Source organism: Gopherus evgoodei, chromosome 21 (assembly GCF_007399415.2).
Source record: "Gopherus evgoodei ecotype Sinaloan lineage chromosome 21, rGopEvg1_v1.p, whole genome shotgun sequence".
Taxonomy (NCBI): domain Eukaryota; kingdom Metazoa; phylum Chordata; order Testudines; family Testudinidae; genus Gopherus; species Gopherus evgoodei.
The window spans coordinates 11,341,758-11,360,535 of record NC_044342.1 but is presented as its reverse complement, the minus strand read 5'-3'; the positions used below and the strand labels follow the sequence as shown (position 1 = coordinate 11,360,535).

Here is an 18,778-nt window from a genome sequence, read left to right as displayed (position 1 = left end):
CACAAATAATGACCAGGGAGGGACTGACTCCAGGAGCTCATTCCCAGCCACCCCTCTCCACTAGCACCAGCTATGGGGGCTCTGCCGAGCCCCTCTGCGCCAGCTCCTGTCCCATTCACCATGCAGTGTCCCCTGGTGCTTACAGGGCTGGGGTTTTGACACCATCCAGTCCCAGGGCAGGCCCAGATCTGGCCCTAAAGGGGCTAACCCAAACTCCATCAGCCTGGACCAGCCCCAGCCCATCCCGGGCAGGGAGCGAGGCCTGAGGACCTATTCTTTGCTGCTCAGTCCCACTGGCTTGCCGGGGGTCGGTTGGTGGTTGGGACATTGCTGGATCGCTGCCTGTGGTCTGGGGCAGGCTGCTGTCCCTGGGATGGGGGAGGAAACACTGCACACACAGGGGAAGTTTCCCAACCTGGGATGGTGCAATGGGCTAACAGTTGGTGACTCCACCGGGCAACAGGATATGCCAAAGGCTGCTCGTTCCCCGCTGTTACTCAAAGAGCCCTGCTCCCGCGTGGGGTGTCGTTATGGTGTACGGAGAAAGGAATGATGCCAGCTTAACACACAAACACCCATCTAGACACACACCCAGACATCCCCATCCACAGATGCCACACACCAGTACCCACACACCCATCTACACGCCACGCTCGGCCCCACCCAAACACAAACACATACACACACACACACACATCCAGCGAGAGAGGCAGAGACCCTAGCCATAGAGCGGGGCAGCAGCCCTCAGTCCAGCCAGCCTGGCCTATCCCTTCCCCTTGGCCCAGGTCGGCCCACTGGCCCAGTTTGTCCATCCTCTCCCCGCCTGGTTTATGAACTGTAAGCTGGTAACACAAGGACACAGTGTCCCTAACACTGCTTGGGCTCTTTACTCAGGGAACTAGCTGTTGCTGGACCGGCAGCTGGGCATTCCAGTCCTGTGCACACAGACTGACTGCCAGGGGCCTCCTTCCAACTCCTCCCTCCTGCAGCCTAGCTCGTCCAGCCCATTGCCATGTGGGTCGCTGCCTCCCACGGCCCAGCCAGACTCATCTCCCTGCCCCCCCCCACCCAAATTGGCCCCTCGTCCCAGCCAGCCTGATCTATCCCTGCTCCCCCATGGATTGCCCCTCAGCCCAGCCACCCCAGTTTCCCCCTGTCCAATAGGACACATCAGAGGAGTACTTAATTTGTAATGAAAGAGGTGTCTGGGCTCGAGCAATTATTTTACATTCTTAATTGACACAACAAGTCCAGAGATGCTGGGGCTCAGCCCAGCCAGGCCCAGATGTGCCAGGGGTTCTGAACTGCCAGACTCAGAGGTGCCGGGACTATGAACTACCAGGCCTGGAGGTGCCAGCGCCATGAACTGCCAAGGGCCAGAGGCAAGGGCAGCTCCAGGCACCAGTGCTGCGAGCGCGTGCCTGGGGCAGTAAGCTGGGAAGTGGGGCATGCCGGTCGTCATGAGGGTGGCAGTCAAGGAGCCTTCGGCGGCGTTTCTGCGGAACGTCCGCTGGTCCCACGGCTTTGGTGGCAATTCGGTGGCGGGTACACTGAAGTCACGGGACTGGCAGATCACTCGCAGAACCACCACCGAATCCACGGGACTGGCAGGCTCCCTGACTGCCATGCTTGGGGTAGCCAAAAACATAGAGCCACCCCTGGCCAGAGGTACCAGAGCTCTGAAATGCCAGGCCCAGAGGTGCCGGGGCTCTGAACTGCCAGGGCCATGAACTGCCAAGGGCCAGAGGTGCCAGGGCTTGAACTACCAGGGTCAGATGTGCTGCGCTCTTGTCTGGCACACTGCACCCCCATGCCCCCTTGCTGAGCCCAGTGCCTTCAGTTCAGCTACAGCATTGCAGCCTAAAGACTCAGTTGTGAGCCAGAGGCAGAGCCCGAGGTGCCCCCAGTGCTGAGGCCCTGCCCTGGCAGGTGACATAGGCCCGGGTGCAGAGGGAGGTAGAAACCTCCAAGGGCCCTGCCAGTCTGAGTGGGGGAGGGGGTGTCTCTCCCCAGTCCCTACCCCAGATCTGGCCATCAGTTGGCCACCATGAGCCTGTGAACCAGGCACCCCAGCCAGGCATGTGGAGAGAGGACTGCCCCACAGCACCCGGCCTGGTGCCTGCTTCCCGCACTACTCTCCCTCCCCCACCAGTGTCTCTGGGGCCCTCAGTGGGAGCAACTTCCCCTTCCAACCGCACCACGACCGGCTGCCCTGCCAGGCTGTATAGAGGGGAAGGAGAGCCGAGGACTCTTAGTTCTGCTGGCAGCTGGATCCATCTCTGACAGGAGCCCCAGGAATTGGGTGAGCTGAGAACAGACTCCAGCCAGGGGGGAAATGCAGAGGGAGGGCCACTACGGATTGACCCAGGGACTGGGAGCAGAATCCAGCCCTGACCCCACTGCATTCAGGGGTAACTCTAGATTGATGCTGGGACTGCTGAGATAGAATCTTAGCAAGAGAATGAAAGGAACATTGGGGGACATCTGGAGTCAGGACTCCTGGGTTCTAGCCCTGGCTCTGGGAGAGGAGTGGGGTCTAGTTGTCTGGTGGGGTGGGGCTGGGAGACAGGACCAATGACACAACTGACAAACAAGTGACAGTGACAGGCTGGGGCTGTGGTTCAGGTTCTACACTGGGATTTAGGAGACCTGGGTTTCATTCCCTCTTAGGATGGGACTTTTAAATGCCCTTCGGGAGTCTGCAGGCTAAATCCCAGTGTATTCCAATGAGACTTGGGCATCTTACTGGGAGCACCAAAGCCAGCCTTAGCTACTCCGTGCCTCAGTTTCCCCCATGCAATGGGGGCTAATTACCCTTTCTCTATCTGCTTGGTCCCTTTACCCTGTAAGGGCTAGATTCACAGAGGCACTTTGGCACTGGGATGCTGACAGTCATGTCTCCTGACTTTCAGTGCTTAGAAACCCCCTGGGATCCACCAAGGCTACGTTTGTCGCCCAGGCTCCCTTTATGATGGGTGGGGGAGGTAGTGGCTCAGAGTGGGATTTCCCAAAGCCAGTGGACTAAGTGGGGAACTGCTGGGGGCAGCTAGTGGGAGAGGCTGAGGAGAGGAGCGTGAGCCAAGCCTCTCGGAGTCTGGCACCTAAGTCTGAGCCTGTGGGGAGGCGCCCATATGGGGCTAGAGGAGCTCTGTGCCCTTGAGTTGACCTAAACTCCAGAACCCTTTGCAAAGCTGACATCAGCTTTGACGCTAGCAAGCACAAAACCTGTCAAAGAGAAGACAGATCAGTGCTAAGTCTCGATATGGGTAGGGAGCGTTTTCACATCCTGACCGGTACGGAGTGGGGCTACCAGACCACATACAGGAACGGCACAGAACAAGCACAGACAGGTGCACGACAGATCACGCACCCTCAAGCCTGTGAACAGATCTGCTCCCAACACACAGAGTCTCCGATGCATGTATGTGACGTGCACCTTCCGCGCAAAGCGAATGTGCCACGAGAGGGTGCAGAGGAGAGCCAAGAGAATAATTAGAGGGTTAGAAAACCTGCCCTCTAGCAGTACAGTCATGGAGCTTAATCTATTTAGCTTAACAAGGAATATGTTAAGGGGTGACTTGATCCCAGTCTACAAGTACCTACGTGCGGAACAAATATTTGATAACGGGCTCTTGAATCCAGCAGAGAAAGGTCCAACACGATCCAACAGCTGGAAATCGAAGCTAGACAAACTCAGCCTGGAAATAAGGGGTAATTTTTTAGCAGTGAGAGACACTAACCATCGGAACCATTTACCCAGGGTCATGGTGGAGTCTCCATTGCTGGCCATTTTTAAATCAAGACTTTCCGACCGCTCTGCGCTAGAAGTTATTGTGGGGAAGGTCTCTGGCCTGCGCTCTATGTAGGTCACAAATCCTGAATCTGAGGAGATTTTAAATTGACATTGATGAACTAGAGTGAAAATGGGGCAAAATCTGAGGTGGAGACTAAAGAAAGGGTCAATAATGTGAGAGAAAAGGGGAGAAACCTGCCTGGATTTTATACGCATCAGTGATAAGCAGGAGAAATGGGGGAGAATTTTCTCACTATTGGAGAGACAAGTGGCCAAATCTGAGGGAATTTCATTAGCTCCCCCTCCCCCTAGCACCAGCTCGGCTGCCCCTGGGGGTCCCTGGCTGCACAGAGATAATTCAACCCCCCTCATCACCATTTCACACCGTCTTTCCCCTCCCCCCATCTCTGGCTGATTTTCCAGCCCGGCCCTGCCTGACCCATTCCCTGCTGCCAGACACACAGAGGGAAATCCCTCCATGTCCCGCTTGCTCTGTCCCAGCCCGAGCCCCCAGCACTGCCCCAACTGGGGGCAGCATGAGGGCTGCGGCTCCATCACTGTCCAGGTCCTGCCCAGGCACATTCTCCACCTGGGAGCAGATCCCCAGGGCCTGCGAGACCTGCGGCTACTGGGGCCTTTGAGCAGCGCCTCCTTCCTGCCTGCCCCAGCGCTGGCCCCAGCTCTCTCCCGCACGGGTGCCTACGGCTCTAGGTCAGAGGCGGCAGAGCCCGGGGCTGAGTCCAGCCGGAGAAAGTTCCCTAGGGCTGGGCACACAAAGACTTTCAGTGAAAGTCTCTCCCTGGGACAGGCTCAACTGCGGAAGGAGCTGCCACTGAGCCTGGGCTTCCAGCTCCCCCTGGAGGCTACAGTGCTGCACCCCATGTCTGTGTTCATTGTTTTTTCTGCTTTCTTCCTTCCTGCCAGTAGTTCCCCCCCACCCCAATCCCCTTCCTGGCTCCTTCCGCACCGACCTGAGCCAGGTGGGAGATCCCTTTTAAATTGCCTGAGCCCCTGGGCAATTTTCCTCTTTGCCCCGCCCTGTTGGCAGGACCTGGTTAAGGGGCTGATATGTTTGCTAAAGACTGGGACAGACTCTCCCAGCTTCTCCTGGGATCTGGTTTCCTGTCCATTATAGAGTCATTGTCAAAGATTGGGACTGGGTTATTACCCGGTGTGTCCCTAGCGGTAGAACAAAGAGTCAACGTCACGTGTGCGGCTCCCAAGTGCATAGATGTTCTGACTAGAAACAATGCGGTACTGCCCCTCCGTTATAGGTTACCCTCGCCACTGGTTGGCTCCGTTTTGTTAACCCAACGGGCATGAGGCAGCGGCCTCCTTCGCCTCGGCTAACTCCGGGGGTCCATGCCATGGAGTTGCAATCTCAAAGTCTTTGCATTTGCACACGAATCAAAATCCCCTGATGGAAGAGGGAGAATTCTGAATTCTGTGCCCTTTGGGGAGGTGGGTTAATGTCAGTGATGGGAGCACCCCAATGGAGAATTGCATAGCCGCAGGTTGTGGGAGTGGCAGCCCATAGGGCTTTTATAAAAAGGATATTGCCCACACTGAGTGGAATATAAGGCTGCTAATGCCACTGTGTCCTTTACTTAACAGGAATCCTGTGGGTGAATGAGTTTGTACATGGAGGTGAACCAGTTTGGCAGAATAAACATTTGTGGAGTGTATTAGGTATTGCCAGAAGAGGACAGAGTTAAGGCTGTGCTGGCATCTTAATTTTTCATTGCCTGCTTTTCAGAAGATTTAATTTTGCCCAGTGAAATGTTTTGTGAGAGGACGACATAGCACCAAGGAACCTTAATGCAGTGCTAAGCTCATTGTTTTGGTCTGCTTTTCCCCACCGTGCTGTTCTCTCACATTGAGTTATTTCACAAGGCAGGAGGAAACAAAGACAAAGATACACTGGGGTTTTGTCCTGCTACAGGCAGGGAGTGCTGTCACGTCCAGACTGGTATGGAATATGGTTACCATATCAGAGCCAGAAAAGGCACGCAACAAGTAACGGCTGGTGGGGGATGTATGCCATCCCCTCCAGCTAGTGGATATAAATACAAGCCCTCCTAGATTAATGTGCGTGCAGCACATTTTTTGTGTATGGTGCACACGCCACCAGATTAATTGCTTCCCTAGAGGAGGGGCGTAGTAAGGTGAGGCCCTGAAACATAAACCCTTATATCAGAGGCCCAGTTTGAGGCCTAAGGCCTGAACTACAGTAATGGTCAAGATGTTGCTAATGTAAGCAGGGAAATGGTCTCGCTATTGGGGGAACTTTCCTGGCTTATACACAACCCCGGTGAAATGGGCTAGTGACAGGATTTGAGTCCTCGCTCCCACTCCCTCTACCCAGAACCCTGCCTGACCTAGAGAGCTCCCCTTCCACTCTCCTATCTGGATGAGTCCTCATAACCCCAGCAAGGCTGGGCCCAGGATTCCTGGGGGGCTCAACTCCCAACCTTGTTGGGGTCCCTTAGGGCAGGGGCTAGGGTGTTGCCACTCTGGGGTGTGCTCTCTGCACTGGATGCTTCCCTGACCCACTGATCATCACATACAATTCAAAGCAAATACAATTTATTAAACAAAAAGCAATTTTTTAAAAATAAGTTAAAAATGGGACAGGTTACAGGAAAACAATTCACCCTGCTCTGTGGCACAGGGCATCACAAACAGCAGCTCTGGAACGTAAGGGAAGTGTGTTCCTCACACATCCTAGGCCTCCTTCTCAGGCCCTGGCTGCGCTGCAGGGATGCTGCGGGTTGGACACTTCCTCCAGCAGTGGCCACATGCCCTCAGGGTCTAGGTGGCAGGACCCTTCTTCCCAGTATCACCCTGTCCCATCGGGGTTACGATCCCCTTCAAGTCTGGCCTGCAAGGCATCTCAGCAGGAGGTGTCTCCCTGCACTGGGCCCGCTGCCCAGGGTCCCCTTCACTCTCCCCAGCTTCTCACACATCTGGTTCCGGACTGCTCCAGCCTCAGCTCCACCACTCTGCCTCAGCTCCAGCTCCACTCTGCTTAGCACAACTACTGCTGCTGCTCTGCCTCCAGCTCCTTGGGCTGCTTCTCTGGCCCCCCTGGCTCTGGTTGCCGCTGCTCTGCTCCCAGCACAGGTCAGCTCTTTGGGCTGCTTCTGTGACTCTGCTCTCAGCACTGACCTGCCTCCTGGGCTGCTTTTCTGGCCCCTCTGGCAGGCACAGCTCTGCTCCCCAGCTCAGCTTCGGCCTCTGTTCTCTCCTTAGCTCAGCCCCACTCTGTTCCAGGCAATTCCAACTCACTTGCAGGATGGGAACCTCCAGGGCTCCTGACTCCCTGATTAGCCTGCCTGCCCTGTCAATCAGGCTGACCTAGAGCACTGGTCTCTCCCCATTGTTCCTGGGGACTGTCAGTCTCAGGGTCCTGATTTCCCATCGACCTTTCCCCTTCCTTCTAGTACTGGGAGCTAGCCAGCCGAAATACCCCCGCTGAGTTTTGGTAAAGGGACCCCTTACGCTAATATAAAGCAAAGTTAAGCGGCTCACAGAAGCTGGCAAGGAAAGGGCTGATGTTGCAAAAATATACATACCTAAAAGGTACTGAACACTAGAGATATAAACATATGCTAGAATGGTACCAGAACACTCCGATTCTTGCACATTCTACACAGCTAACAAGGCACAGGCTGACCCATCCTAAAGACAAGGGCAAAAGGGTAATATGATGGATAGAGTTGCTTTGTTCGAATCAACATGTACAATGTGAGAAGCGGCACCTTACTGCCTAGGGGGGTTGCACTTTAATACATCAGGAGTGATGTGTAACGTGTTTGCACCCGTGTATAAGAATTTACCCTGAGGAGTTGTCTCTGTCTGGCTTAGGGGGCAGTGGTAAATCCTGCCACTGATTGAGCCGGTCCATTGTCAGGGAGCATGTATGTACTAGCAGAACTGTAGATATCTGATCCGGGGAGCTAGAGACTTTGTTTTGTTTGACAGTGAACCTGGCCGAGTGCCTTCATACCTTGTCGGAGTCTGTGGTCATTGGGGGTTCTCTCGGGGTGAGCTGTGCCAGCGATTTGTGCAGAGCCGGGGCAGCACTGTTATAACCTTATTCCCAGATTTGGACCTTAGCGTCCAAAATATGGGGGTTAGCATGAAAAATCTCCAAGCTTAGTCACCAGCTTGGACCTGGTACCTGCTGCCACCACCCAAAAAATTAGAGTGTTTTGGGGCACTCTGGTCCCACTGGAAAACCTTCCCTGGGGACCCCAAAACCCAAATCCCTTGAGTCTCACAACAAAGGGAAATAATCCTTTTTCCCTTCCCCCCTCCAGGTGCTCCTGGAAAGATACACAGACACAAGCTCTGTGAAACTGCACAGAGACTTCCCCCTCTCTGTTCCCAATCCTGGAAACAAAAAGTACTTTCCTATTCCCCCCAGAGGGAATGTAAAATCAGGCTAGCCAATTCAACACACACAGACCTCCCCTGATTTCTTCCTCCCACCAATTCCCTGGTGAGTACAGACTCAATTTCCCTGAAGTAAAGAAAAACTCCAACAAGTCTTAAAAGAAAGCTTTATATAAAAAAGAAAGAAAAAATACAAATGTTCTCTCTGTATTAAGATGATGCAACACAGGGTCAATTGCTTAAAAGAATATTGAATAAACAGCCTTATTCAAAAAGAATACAAATCAAAGCACTTCAGCACTTATATTCATGCAAATACCAAAGAAAAGAAACCATAGAACTTACTATCTGATCTCTTTGTCCTTACACTTAGAAACAGAAGACTAGAAAATAGAACTACTTCTCCAAAGCTCAGAGGAAACAGGCAGACAGACCAAAGACTCAGAGACACACTTCCCTCCACCCAAGGTTGAAAAAAATCCGGTTTCCTGATTGGTTCTCTGGTCAGGTGTTTCAGGTGAAAGAGACATTAACCCTTAGCTATCTGTTTATGACACGCCCCCCAAATTGCAGACAGTGGGGAAGCTCACTGGCGGCAATTTCCTTCTAGAACTTGAAAATAAACAGATTAATACAACACATGCACCTTTACATATACTACTAAGTATATAACTAACAGACTTTTACATTTTAAGAACACTTTTTAACTACTGGATTCTGGGAAACTCTCACGGGAGAGTGCATCAGCAACTTTGTTAGAAGCCCCTGTGATGTGTTGAATTTCAAAATCAAAATCTTGGAGAGCTAAACTCCACCGAAGAAGTTTCTTGTTGTTCCCCTTGGCAGTATGAAGCCACTTTAGTGCAGCATGGTCAGTTTGTAGTTGGAACCGCCGTCCCCAAACATATGGGCGTAGCTTTTCCAGGGCGTACACAATGGCATAGCATTCCTTTTCACTGACTGACCAGTGACTTTCCCTCTCAGACAGTTTCTTGCTGAGAAACACGACAGGATGGAAGTTGTGATCTGTTGCTTCCTGCATGAGCACTGCTCCTATACCACGCTCAGATGCATCTGTGGTTACTAGGAATGGTTTGTCAAAATCCGGGGCCCTGAGTACAGGGTCAGACATGAGCGTTGCCTTAAGCTGGGTAAAGGCTTTTTGACACTCATTAGTCCACTTAACGGCATTTGGCTGGGTCTTTTTGGTTAGGTCGGTCAATGGGGCAGCGATTTGGCTGTAGTGTGGTACAAATCGCCTGTAGTATCCGGCCAAGCCTAAGAAGGATTGGACCTGTTTCTTTGACCTTGGGACAGGCCACTTTTGGATAGCATCCACCTTGGCCTGTAGGGGGTTTATGGTTCCTCGACCCACCTGGTGCCCCAGATAAGTCACTCTGTTTTGGCCTATTTGACACTTTTTGGCCTTAACAGTTAGTCCTGCCTGCCTGATGCGCTCAAAGACCTTTTCCAGGTGTAGTAGGTGTTCGGGCCAGGAGTCTGAAAAAATGGCCACATCATCGAGGTAGGCAACTGCGAATTCTCCCAGTCCAGCTAGTAGATCATCTACCAGCCTCTGGAAGGTGGCGGGTGCATTTCGAAGGCCGAAAGGAAGGACATTGAATTCATACACCCCCGCATGGGTGACGAATGCTGACCTCTCCTTGGCAGGTTCATCTAGCGGTACTTGCCAGTACCCCTTGGTTAAGTCTATTGTAGAGATGAACTGGGCACGTCCCAACTTTTCCAATAGCTCATCGGTACGTGGCATTGGATAGTTGTCCGGACGAGTTACAGCATTTAGCTTACGGTAGTCCACGCAAAAGCGTATTTCCCCATCTGGTTTGGGTACCAGAACCACTGGAGATGCCCATGCACTGGTAGATGGGCGGATTATACCCATCTGTAGCATGTTCTGGATCTCCCGTTCTATAGCAGCTTGGGCATGAGGAGACACCCGGTAGGGTGGGGTTCTGATTGGGTGAGCATTACCTGTATTAATGGAGTGGTATGCCCGTTCAGTCCGTCCTGGGGTGGCTGAGAACAATGGGGCGAAGCTAGTGCACAGCTCCTTGATTTGTTGCCGCTGCAGACGTTCCAGGGTGGTTGAGAGGATCACCTCTTCCACGCCACCGTCTTTTTTTCCGTCGTAGTAGACACCGTCAGGCCACTCAGCATCATCTCCCTGGACTGTAAACTGACAAACCTGTAAGTCTCTGGAATAGAAAGGCTTGAGAGAATTAACATGGTACACTTTAGGCTTTAGTGAGGAATTGGGAAATGCTATGAGGTAGTTTACAGCTCCCAGGCGCTCTTGGACCGTGAATGGCCCTTCCCATGATGCTTCCATCTTATGGGCCTGTTGCGCCTTCAAGACCATAACCTGGTCTCCTACCTTGAAGGAACGTTCTCTGGCATGTCTGTCATACCAGGCCTTTTGCTCTTCTTGAGCATCCTTTAGGTTCTCTCTAGCAAGGGTTAAAGAGTGTCGGAGGGTGCTTTGTAGGTTGCTTACAAAGTCCAGAATGTTAGTTCCTGGAGAAGGCGTAAACCCCTCCCATTGCTGCTTCACCAACTGTAATGGCCCCTTAACCTCGTGACCATACACAAGTTCAAATGGTGAAAACCCTAAACTGGGATGTGGTACAGCCCTGTAGGCAAACAGCAACTGCTGCAACACTAGGTCCCAATTATTGGAGAATTCGTTGATGAATTTTCTTATCATGGCCCCCAAAGTTCCATTGAACCTTTCCACCAGGCCATTGGTTTGATGGTGGTACGGGGTGGCAACCAAGTGATTCACCCCATGAGTTTCCCACAGTTTTTCCATGGTCCCTGCCAGGAAATTAGACCCTGAATCTGTAAGGATGTCGGAGGGCCAACCTACCCTGGCAAAGATGTCTGTTAGGGCCAGGCATACAGTGTTAGCCCTGGTGTTGCCTAGAGCTACTGCTTCTGGCCATCGGGTAGCAAAGTCCACTAAAGTCAGTACATACTGCTTTCCTCTGGGCGTCTTTTTTGGGAAAGGGCCCAGAATATCCACAGCTACTCGCTGAAATGGGACCTCAATTATGGGGAGTGGCTGGAGAGGGGCCTTGACCTGGTCTTGAGGCTTACCTACTCTTTGGCATACCTCACAAGACCGGACATACTTGGCAACATCCTTGCCCATCCCCTCCCAGTGGAAGGACTTCCCCAACCGGTCCTTGGTTCTGTTCACCCCAGCATGGCCACTGGGATGATCATGGGCTAAGCTTAAGAGCTTCTCCCGGTACTTAGTTGGAACCACCAACTGTTTTTGCGGCTGCCATTCTTCCCGGTGTCCACCAGAAAGAATTTCCTTGTATAGAAGTCCTTGGTCTATAACAAACCGGGATCGATTTGAAGAGCTGAGAGGCGGTGGGGTGCTCCGTGCCGCCGCCCAAGCTTTCTGAAGGCTGTCATCTGCTTCCTGCTCAGTCTGGAACTGTTCCCTTGAGGCTGGGGTCACCAGTTCTTTCTCAGACTGTGGACTTGGGCTTGGTCCCTCTGGAAGCGATGTAGGTGATGGGGTTGTTTCCGTTGCTGGTGAACCGCTCTCCGCTGGTGCACCTGAGGGTATTTCAGGCTCTGGCTGAGCCTTTTGGGTATGGCTGTCTTTTGCTTCTGCCAGTTCTGGCTTGCTGGCGCCCTCTGGCGTTGAGTTTGAAGATGTGGTTGCACTTGTTGGTGCTGGTTGCTGTTCCAGTTCCGGGCCTGGGACTGGAGATGCTGTGGCTGTTTCAGTGGTAGGCATGGAATCCGGGTCCACTACCTCTGTCTGGGTCTCTGGTAACACAGACGGGGCCTCTGTGGACGGCTCAGGAACAGGAATGGGTCTGGAAGCTTGCCTGGTTTGGCTACGGGTAACCATTCCCACTCTCTTGGCCCGCCTCACCTGGTTGGCCAAGTCTTCCCCTAGTAGCATGGGGATAGGATAATTGTCATAGACTGCAAAAGTCCACATTCCTGACCAGCCTTTGTACTGGACAGGCAGTTGAGCTGTAGGCAAGTCTACAGCTTGTGACATGAAGGGGTAAATTGTAACTTTGGCCTTTGGGTTGATGAATTTGGGGTCAACGAAGGATTGGTGTATAGCTGACACTTGTGCCCCCGTGTCTCTCCACGCAGTAACCTTCTTTCCGCCCACTCTCAAATTTTCCCTTCGCTCCAAGGGTATTTGAGAGGCATCTGGGCCTGGGGATCTTTGGTGTGATGGTGGTGTAATGAATTGCACTCGCATGGTGTTCTTGGGACAGTTGGCCTTGATATGTCCCGGTTCATTACACTTAAAGCATCTTCCATCTGATGGGTCACTGGGCCGAGGTGAGTTACTGGAGACTGGTGAGGTTGAAGAGTAGGGTATCTGTGGCTTTACTTGGGTGGTATGGAGGGTCTTTGGCTGTCCTCGGTTGTAGGGTTTATGGTCTGTGTGCCCCCTGGGGTAATCGTTCCCCTTGACAGTAGCTTTTTTGCTTTCTGCCAGTTCCATCCATTTGGCTCCAATCTCCCCCGCCTCAGCGATAGTTTTGGGATTTCTATCTTGTATGTACCGTGTGATGTCTTCAGGAACACCATCCAAGAACTGCTCCATTTGTATGAGGAGGTTCACTTCTTCCAAGGTTTGAATGTTGTTTCCTGTTAACCAGGCCTCATAGTTTTTTGCAATGTAGTAGGCGTGTTTGGGAAATGACACCTCTGGTTTCCATTTTTGGGTTCTGAAGCGCCGACGGCATGATCTGGGGTTATCCCCATCCTGTATCTGGCCTTGGTTTGAAAAAGTTTATAGTCATTCATTTGCGGCTTGGGCATTTCAGCTGCCACCTCTGCTAAAGGTCCACTGAGGTGTGGCCTTAATTCTACCATGTACTGGTCTTCGGGGATGCTGTACCCAAGACAGGCTCTTTCAAAATTTTCCAGGAAGGCCTCGCTGACAGTGTCATCACCTGCCTTGTAGGTGGGAAATTTCCTGTGCTGTGGAGCAATAATTGGCGCCGGGTTGTTAGGGTTGGCTGGCACATGCAGCCCAGCTTTTGCCAAATCCAGTTCATGTTTTCTCTGTTTTTCCTTCTCTTCATTTTCTTTTTCCATTTGTTTTTGTTGTTTTTCCATGTCTCGGCGGTGGGCCGCCTCTTCTTCTTCTTGCTTCCTTCTGTGGGCCAACTCATCTTCTGCTTGTTTCCTTCGGTAGGCTACCTCTTCTTCTTCTAGTTTTCTTTTGTGTGCTGCCTCTTGGGCTGCCTGTTCTCTTTGGAAGGCTGCCAGTTTGAGGCTTTCTTCCTTTTCTTTCATCTCCATCTGTCGCCTGTGTTCAGCGTCTTTGATTTGTTCTTCGGCGTCAATCTTTGCCTTAGAAGTCATGGTTCCTGTTTTCTTGTGTTGGGGTGCCCTCCGGTGTTTATTTTCTGAACTGCAGGCTCTCTGTTGCCTCCTGAAGTCTGCCTAGCAACAGTGCTTTTTTCCTTTTCTCTCTCTAGCTAATGTTCAATTAAGGGAAACCAGAAAAACCACTTTATTTGCATGCATATAAGTGCTGGTACTTGCCTGCTAATGGGAGGGCTATTGCATGACAAAAGACCCTTAACAGTCTTCTCGCTTAATATGCAAACCACAAACTGCTAGAGAGCAGAAAAAAAAAATTCTCTCTGGTTCCCTTTTAAAACCAAACTGTTTCTCTCTGCTAAAAAGCCCTTAGCAGAGAAAAGAAAAATATAATATTCCTACTGGCTTCTGGGTTCTGTCTATATCCCGCCGCTGCTACACCATGTTATAACCTTATTCCCAGATTTGGACCTTAGCGTCCAAAATATGGGGGTTAGCATGAAAAATCTCCAAGCTTAGTCACCAGCTTGGACCTGGTACCTGCTGCCACCACCCAAAAAATTAGAGTGTTTTGGGGCACTCTGGTCCCACTGGAAAACCTTCCCTGGGGACCCCAAAACCCAAATCCCTTGAGTCTCACAACAAAGGGAAATAATCCTTTTTCCCTTCCCCCCTCCAGGTGCTCCTGGAAAGATACACAGACACAAGCTCTGTGAAACTGCACAGAGACTTCCCCCTCTCTGTTCCCAATCCTGGAAACAAAAAGTACTTTCCTATTCCCCCCAGAGGGAATGTAAAATCAGGCTAGCCAATTCAACACACACAGACCTCCCCTGATTTCTTCCTCCCACCAATTCCCTGGTGAGTACAGACTCAATTTCCCTGAAGTAAAGAAAAACTCCAACAAGTCTTAAAAGAAAGCTTTATATAAAAAAGAAAGAAAAAATACAAATGTTCTCTCTGTATTAAGATGATACAACACAGGGTCAATTGCTTAAAAGAATATTGAATAAACAGCCTTATTCAAAAAGAATACAAATCAAAGCACTTCAGCACTTATATTCATGCAAATACCAAAGAAAAGAAACCATAGAACTTACTATCTGATCCCTTTGTCCTTACACTTAGAAACAGAAGACTAGAAAATAGAACTACTTCTCCAAAGCTCAGAGGAAACAGGCAGACAGACCAAAGACTCAGAGACACACTTCCCTCCACCCAAGGTTGAAAAAAATCCGGTTTCCTGATTGGTTCTCTGGTCAGGTGTTTCAGGTGAAAGAGACATTAACCCTTAGCTATCTGTTTATGACAAGCACACAGAGGGAACACACACAACCAACTGTTATCCACACTGAACAGAGCAGAGCACCACACCGGTGACATCTGACAGCAAGGGATATGTATGGCTCTGTCCTTCCCTGTGCTACTTTACTTCAATTCATCTGATTAGCTACACCCAGCCGTTTGGGCACGTAAACCTTTTTAATATTGATCCACAAGAGCAATTGGCTATATTTCTGTCAGTCATCCTGAGGGGACTGGGGGGAAGGGGGTCCCAGGGCAGAGGGGATCCTGAGGGGATGAGGAGTCCCAGGGCAGAGGGGATCCTGAGGGGATTGAGGAAAGGGGGGCCCCTGGAAAGGGGGAATTCTGAGGGGCAGGGAGGTTCCTTGGAAGGGGGAACCCTGAGAGGATGAGGGGAAGGGGAGTCCCCAGGAAGGGAGATCCTGAGGGGATTGGGGGAAGGGGAGACCAGGGAAGGGGGATCCTGAGTGGATTGGGGGAAGGGGGGTCTGTCAAGGTCCCTTCCAGTTCTATGAGATAGGATAAGGAGTCCTTGAGAAGGGGGATTCTGAGGGGATTGGGGAAAGGGGGGTCCCTGGGAAGGGGGATCCTGAGGGGATGCAGGAAAGGGGGATCCTGAGGGGATGGGGGAAGGGTGGTCCCCAGGAAGGAGGGACCTGAGGGGATGGGAAAGGGGAGTCCCAAGCAACGGGGGAACAAAGGTTAAGCCATAGCCCATGCTGTCAATATCCCCCTGTACCATGGGAACAATGCTCCTTTATCTTGTCGGGAACATGTGCCAGCCTGGCCCCTGATTAAGTAACCTCGGCTTGCTTTCCAGAGCGCCGATCCCCCCATTCTCCAGCTAGCGTCGGAGAGTCATGAGTGCAAATATCCCCCCAAAATCAAGCTCTGAGCTAGGACCCCAAACCCAGACAAACCACTACCAAGGCCTATGTCAAGTGTAAAGAAATCAAAGGGGTTTTATTAAGCTGTCAGCCCCTTTGGGCAGGACACCACAACCTCAGACAAGTCACCAGCACCCAATCAAAAGAACGACAGCACCGCATGAGGCATATCTTCCCTCAGGGAGGGCCTGGCCGGTGGCAGCTGCTCAAGTGGTCCCTGACCACAGGAAGAACTGGAAATCTGTTCTCCTTCCCAGGCAGCCCCTAGCTGAGCCGGGTTCTGCCCTTGTTACCCCTCGCACCAAGCCTGACACCTGTTGCAGATGTAGCTGGAGCCCACAGCAGCTCATTTACACTTCACACTGTGGGTTTGTGGGCCCCACCATCCTGGTTTAAGGAGCTTGTAATCTCTTCTGGCTGGATCCTCACTTACTATGTGTATGGACAATGCCTAGCAGAATAGGGCCCTGACCTCAGCTTGGGGCTCCAGGTGCTACTGCAATACAAAATAACTAATGGGAAGAAACTATTTTATCTTCTAGTGCCGAACACCATGCCTGCGATAGTCCCCAAGAGCAAAGCCCCAGGGGCTGACTTCTGTGGAGTGAACAAATATTACTACGTCGTCCGCTCAGACCTGGGCTGCTACATGAGGTCGACCAGTTTCAAAGAAGGAAAAGATCTGAACGTGTATAGTCTGCACCCCTCCTGCCAGGGTGGGGAGCACTATCTCGCCCACCAGGATGACCTCTTCTACATCATCAAAGGAGGGGCTTATCGCCGTGTGTCCAACATGAACATGGACGCGGAAGCCATAGTCTACAATCTCCACCCCAGTTGCCAGGGAGGAGACCATTATCTCTCAGCCTTTGGGTACTTCTACATCATCTTCCAGAGCAAGGGCGTCTACCGCAGGGTCACTAACATGAACACCAATTCTGATGCTGTCGAATACAGCCTTCACCCATCCTGCAGAGATGGCCTCTATTACTGGGGCATCAAGGACTATTATTATTTCGTCAAGCCCCATGACAAATGGGGGATCCAGTATTACCGAACCACCAATTTCCACGAGAACACGGATGCCGTAACCTATTCCTTCCACCCTGATGTGATCAACTTCCTCCCTGGTGGGCTGGCTATCACCCAGGGTTCAGCTTTTGGCACCTGGGAAGCCATCAAGACCATCTCCAATGATTCCAACACGCCCATCACCTGGAACAAGAAGATCACTAGGAAGGTGGGCTATGCCAAGGAGAAGATGAGCAGCATAGAGCACAACTGGAGCGTGAGCATCTCAGCATCATACCAGTCAGGAGCCCTCACTGAAGCCATTGCCAAGTACCAGTTCTCCCTCACAGCTCAATATGGTGGGAAAAGCGTCAACACGGAGCAGGAAAACTGGAGCGAGGCCACTGATGTGGAAGAGTCTGTCAGTCTGACCCTGCAGCCGAAAGAGAAGATCTACATATGGCAGTACCAGCTGGGCCTGGGCAACAAAAGCATCTTGTTCTGCCGTGACATGAGATTCAACGACAATCCAAAGCCACCTACTGAAGTCCCCCTGCCACCTTCTAACCAGTGATCTGAAATGGGGAGCCCCCAGGAATACCTAAGGGCCCGCTCGCTGCCTTGCGGTGTTGCTAAGTATTGGGGTTGTGGGGGTATATTTAGGGTTAGTATTTTACACAGTCATACGGGCTTTGCAGTGCAGGGCAGTTAGTGAGGTCCAGTCTGCCCTTAGGAATAGCAGCTAGGATTAAGATACAGAGACACAACTCTATGATCTACCATAATGATTGTACCGTGGGCTTCCAGAAAACCGGTTGCCAAGGGGTTTGCAGCTAACATGGCTGGAAAAGCATTTCCTGAGCCAGTATAGACAAAGCATTATTTCACTCTTTGACTAGTAGGATCAATGTTGCAGCGTTCCCACCCAGCTGAGCCATGCAGAGCACATACTATTACTCCTAGGGGGATTCTGCACCAATGTCAGGGTTCCTTCCCCACTCTGAACTCTGGGGTACAGATGTGGGGACCCGCATGAAAGCCCCCTAAGCTTATTTCTACCCGCTTAGGTTAAAACCTGGTATGCTGCCACCACCAAGTGATTTAACAAGAAACAGAGGAAGGACCACTTGGAGTTCCTCTTCCCCCAAAAGATCCCCCCAAGCCCTTACACCCCCTTTCCTGGGGAGGCTTGAGAATAATATCCTAACCAATTGGTTACAAAGTGATCAAGTTTTAACCTAAGCTGGTAGAAATAAGCTTAGGGGGCTTTCATGAGGGTCCCCACATCTGTACCCTGGAGTTCAGAGTGGGGAAGGAACCCTGACATGGTGGCAGAGCGGTCAGATCAGTTTTGAACAAAAAGCACAGCAGGATTTTAAAAGGACAAAATTTTCTTGTTAGAGGGTTTTTTTCTCTGCCTGAAGGCAGAGGGGTCAAGTTACAGTAGCAAAGGAATTCACAAGCTGGGTTGGTTTTTTTCCTTCTAACTCTCAGGTATAGCCAGGTTAAACACAGAAAGGCTAGGATGACAGGCAGCGATGTCCAGAAAAAACATGGATTTAGCCAGACTGGAAGCACAAGAGAAAGAAAAGGAACATAATAGACTGATTGGATTAAAACAACTTCAGAAAGAAGCTGCCGAAAGAGAAGAAAAAGCCAAAGAGGCTGCCCACAGGAGAACTATGGAGGCAAAAGAAAAAGAAATGGAGGCAAGGAAGCATGCACTGGAGACAGAGATGGCAAGGGCTAAGCAGAATATACCAGGCAACCCTGGCAATCCTCCTCCAGGTACTGCTTCCCATACCAGTAAGTTCCCCACCTACAAGGCAAGCGGTGATACCGAGGCCGCCTTGGGTACAGCATCTCTACCGACCAGTACATGGTAGACCTGAGGCCGCAGCTCAGTGGACTCTTAGCAGAGGTGATGGCCGAAATGCCTAGGGGACACATGAACAGTTGTGAACTTCTTAAAAACAAGGCCAGAATCAGAATGGGACTAACACCCAAGCATGCCCGTCGGCGGTTCAGAGCCCTAAGGTGGAAA

General features: G+C 51.5%; 1 protein-coding gene across 1 annotated transcript; it reads left to right on the top strand.

The window, feature by feature from the left end:
• Positions 1-2,224: 2,224 nt before the first annotated feature.
• LOC115638233 lies at positions 2,225-17,666 on the top strand. Its single transcript, XM_030539813.1, has 2 exons — positions 2,225-2,302; positions 16,266-17,666. The coding sequence occupies exon 2, from the start codon at positions 16,277-16,279 to the stop codon at positions 17,306-17,308; it is 1,032 nt and encodes a 343-aa protein (XP_030395673.1). The 5' UTR covers positions 2,225-2,302; positions 16,266-16,276; the 3' UTR covers positions 17,309-17,666.
• Positions 17,667-18,778: the final 1,112 nt, after the last annotated feature.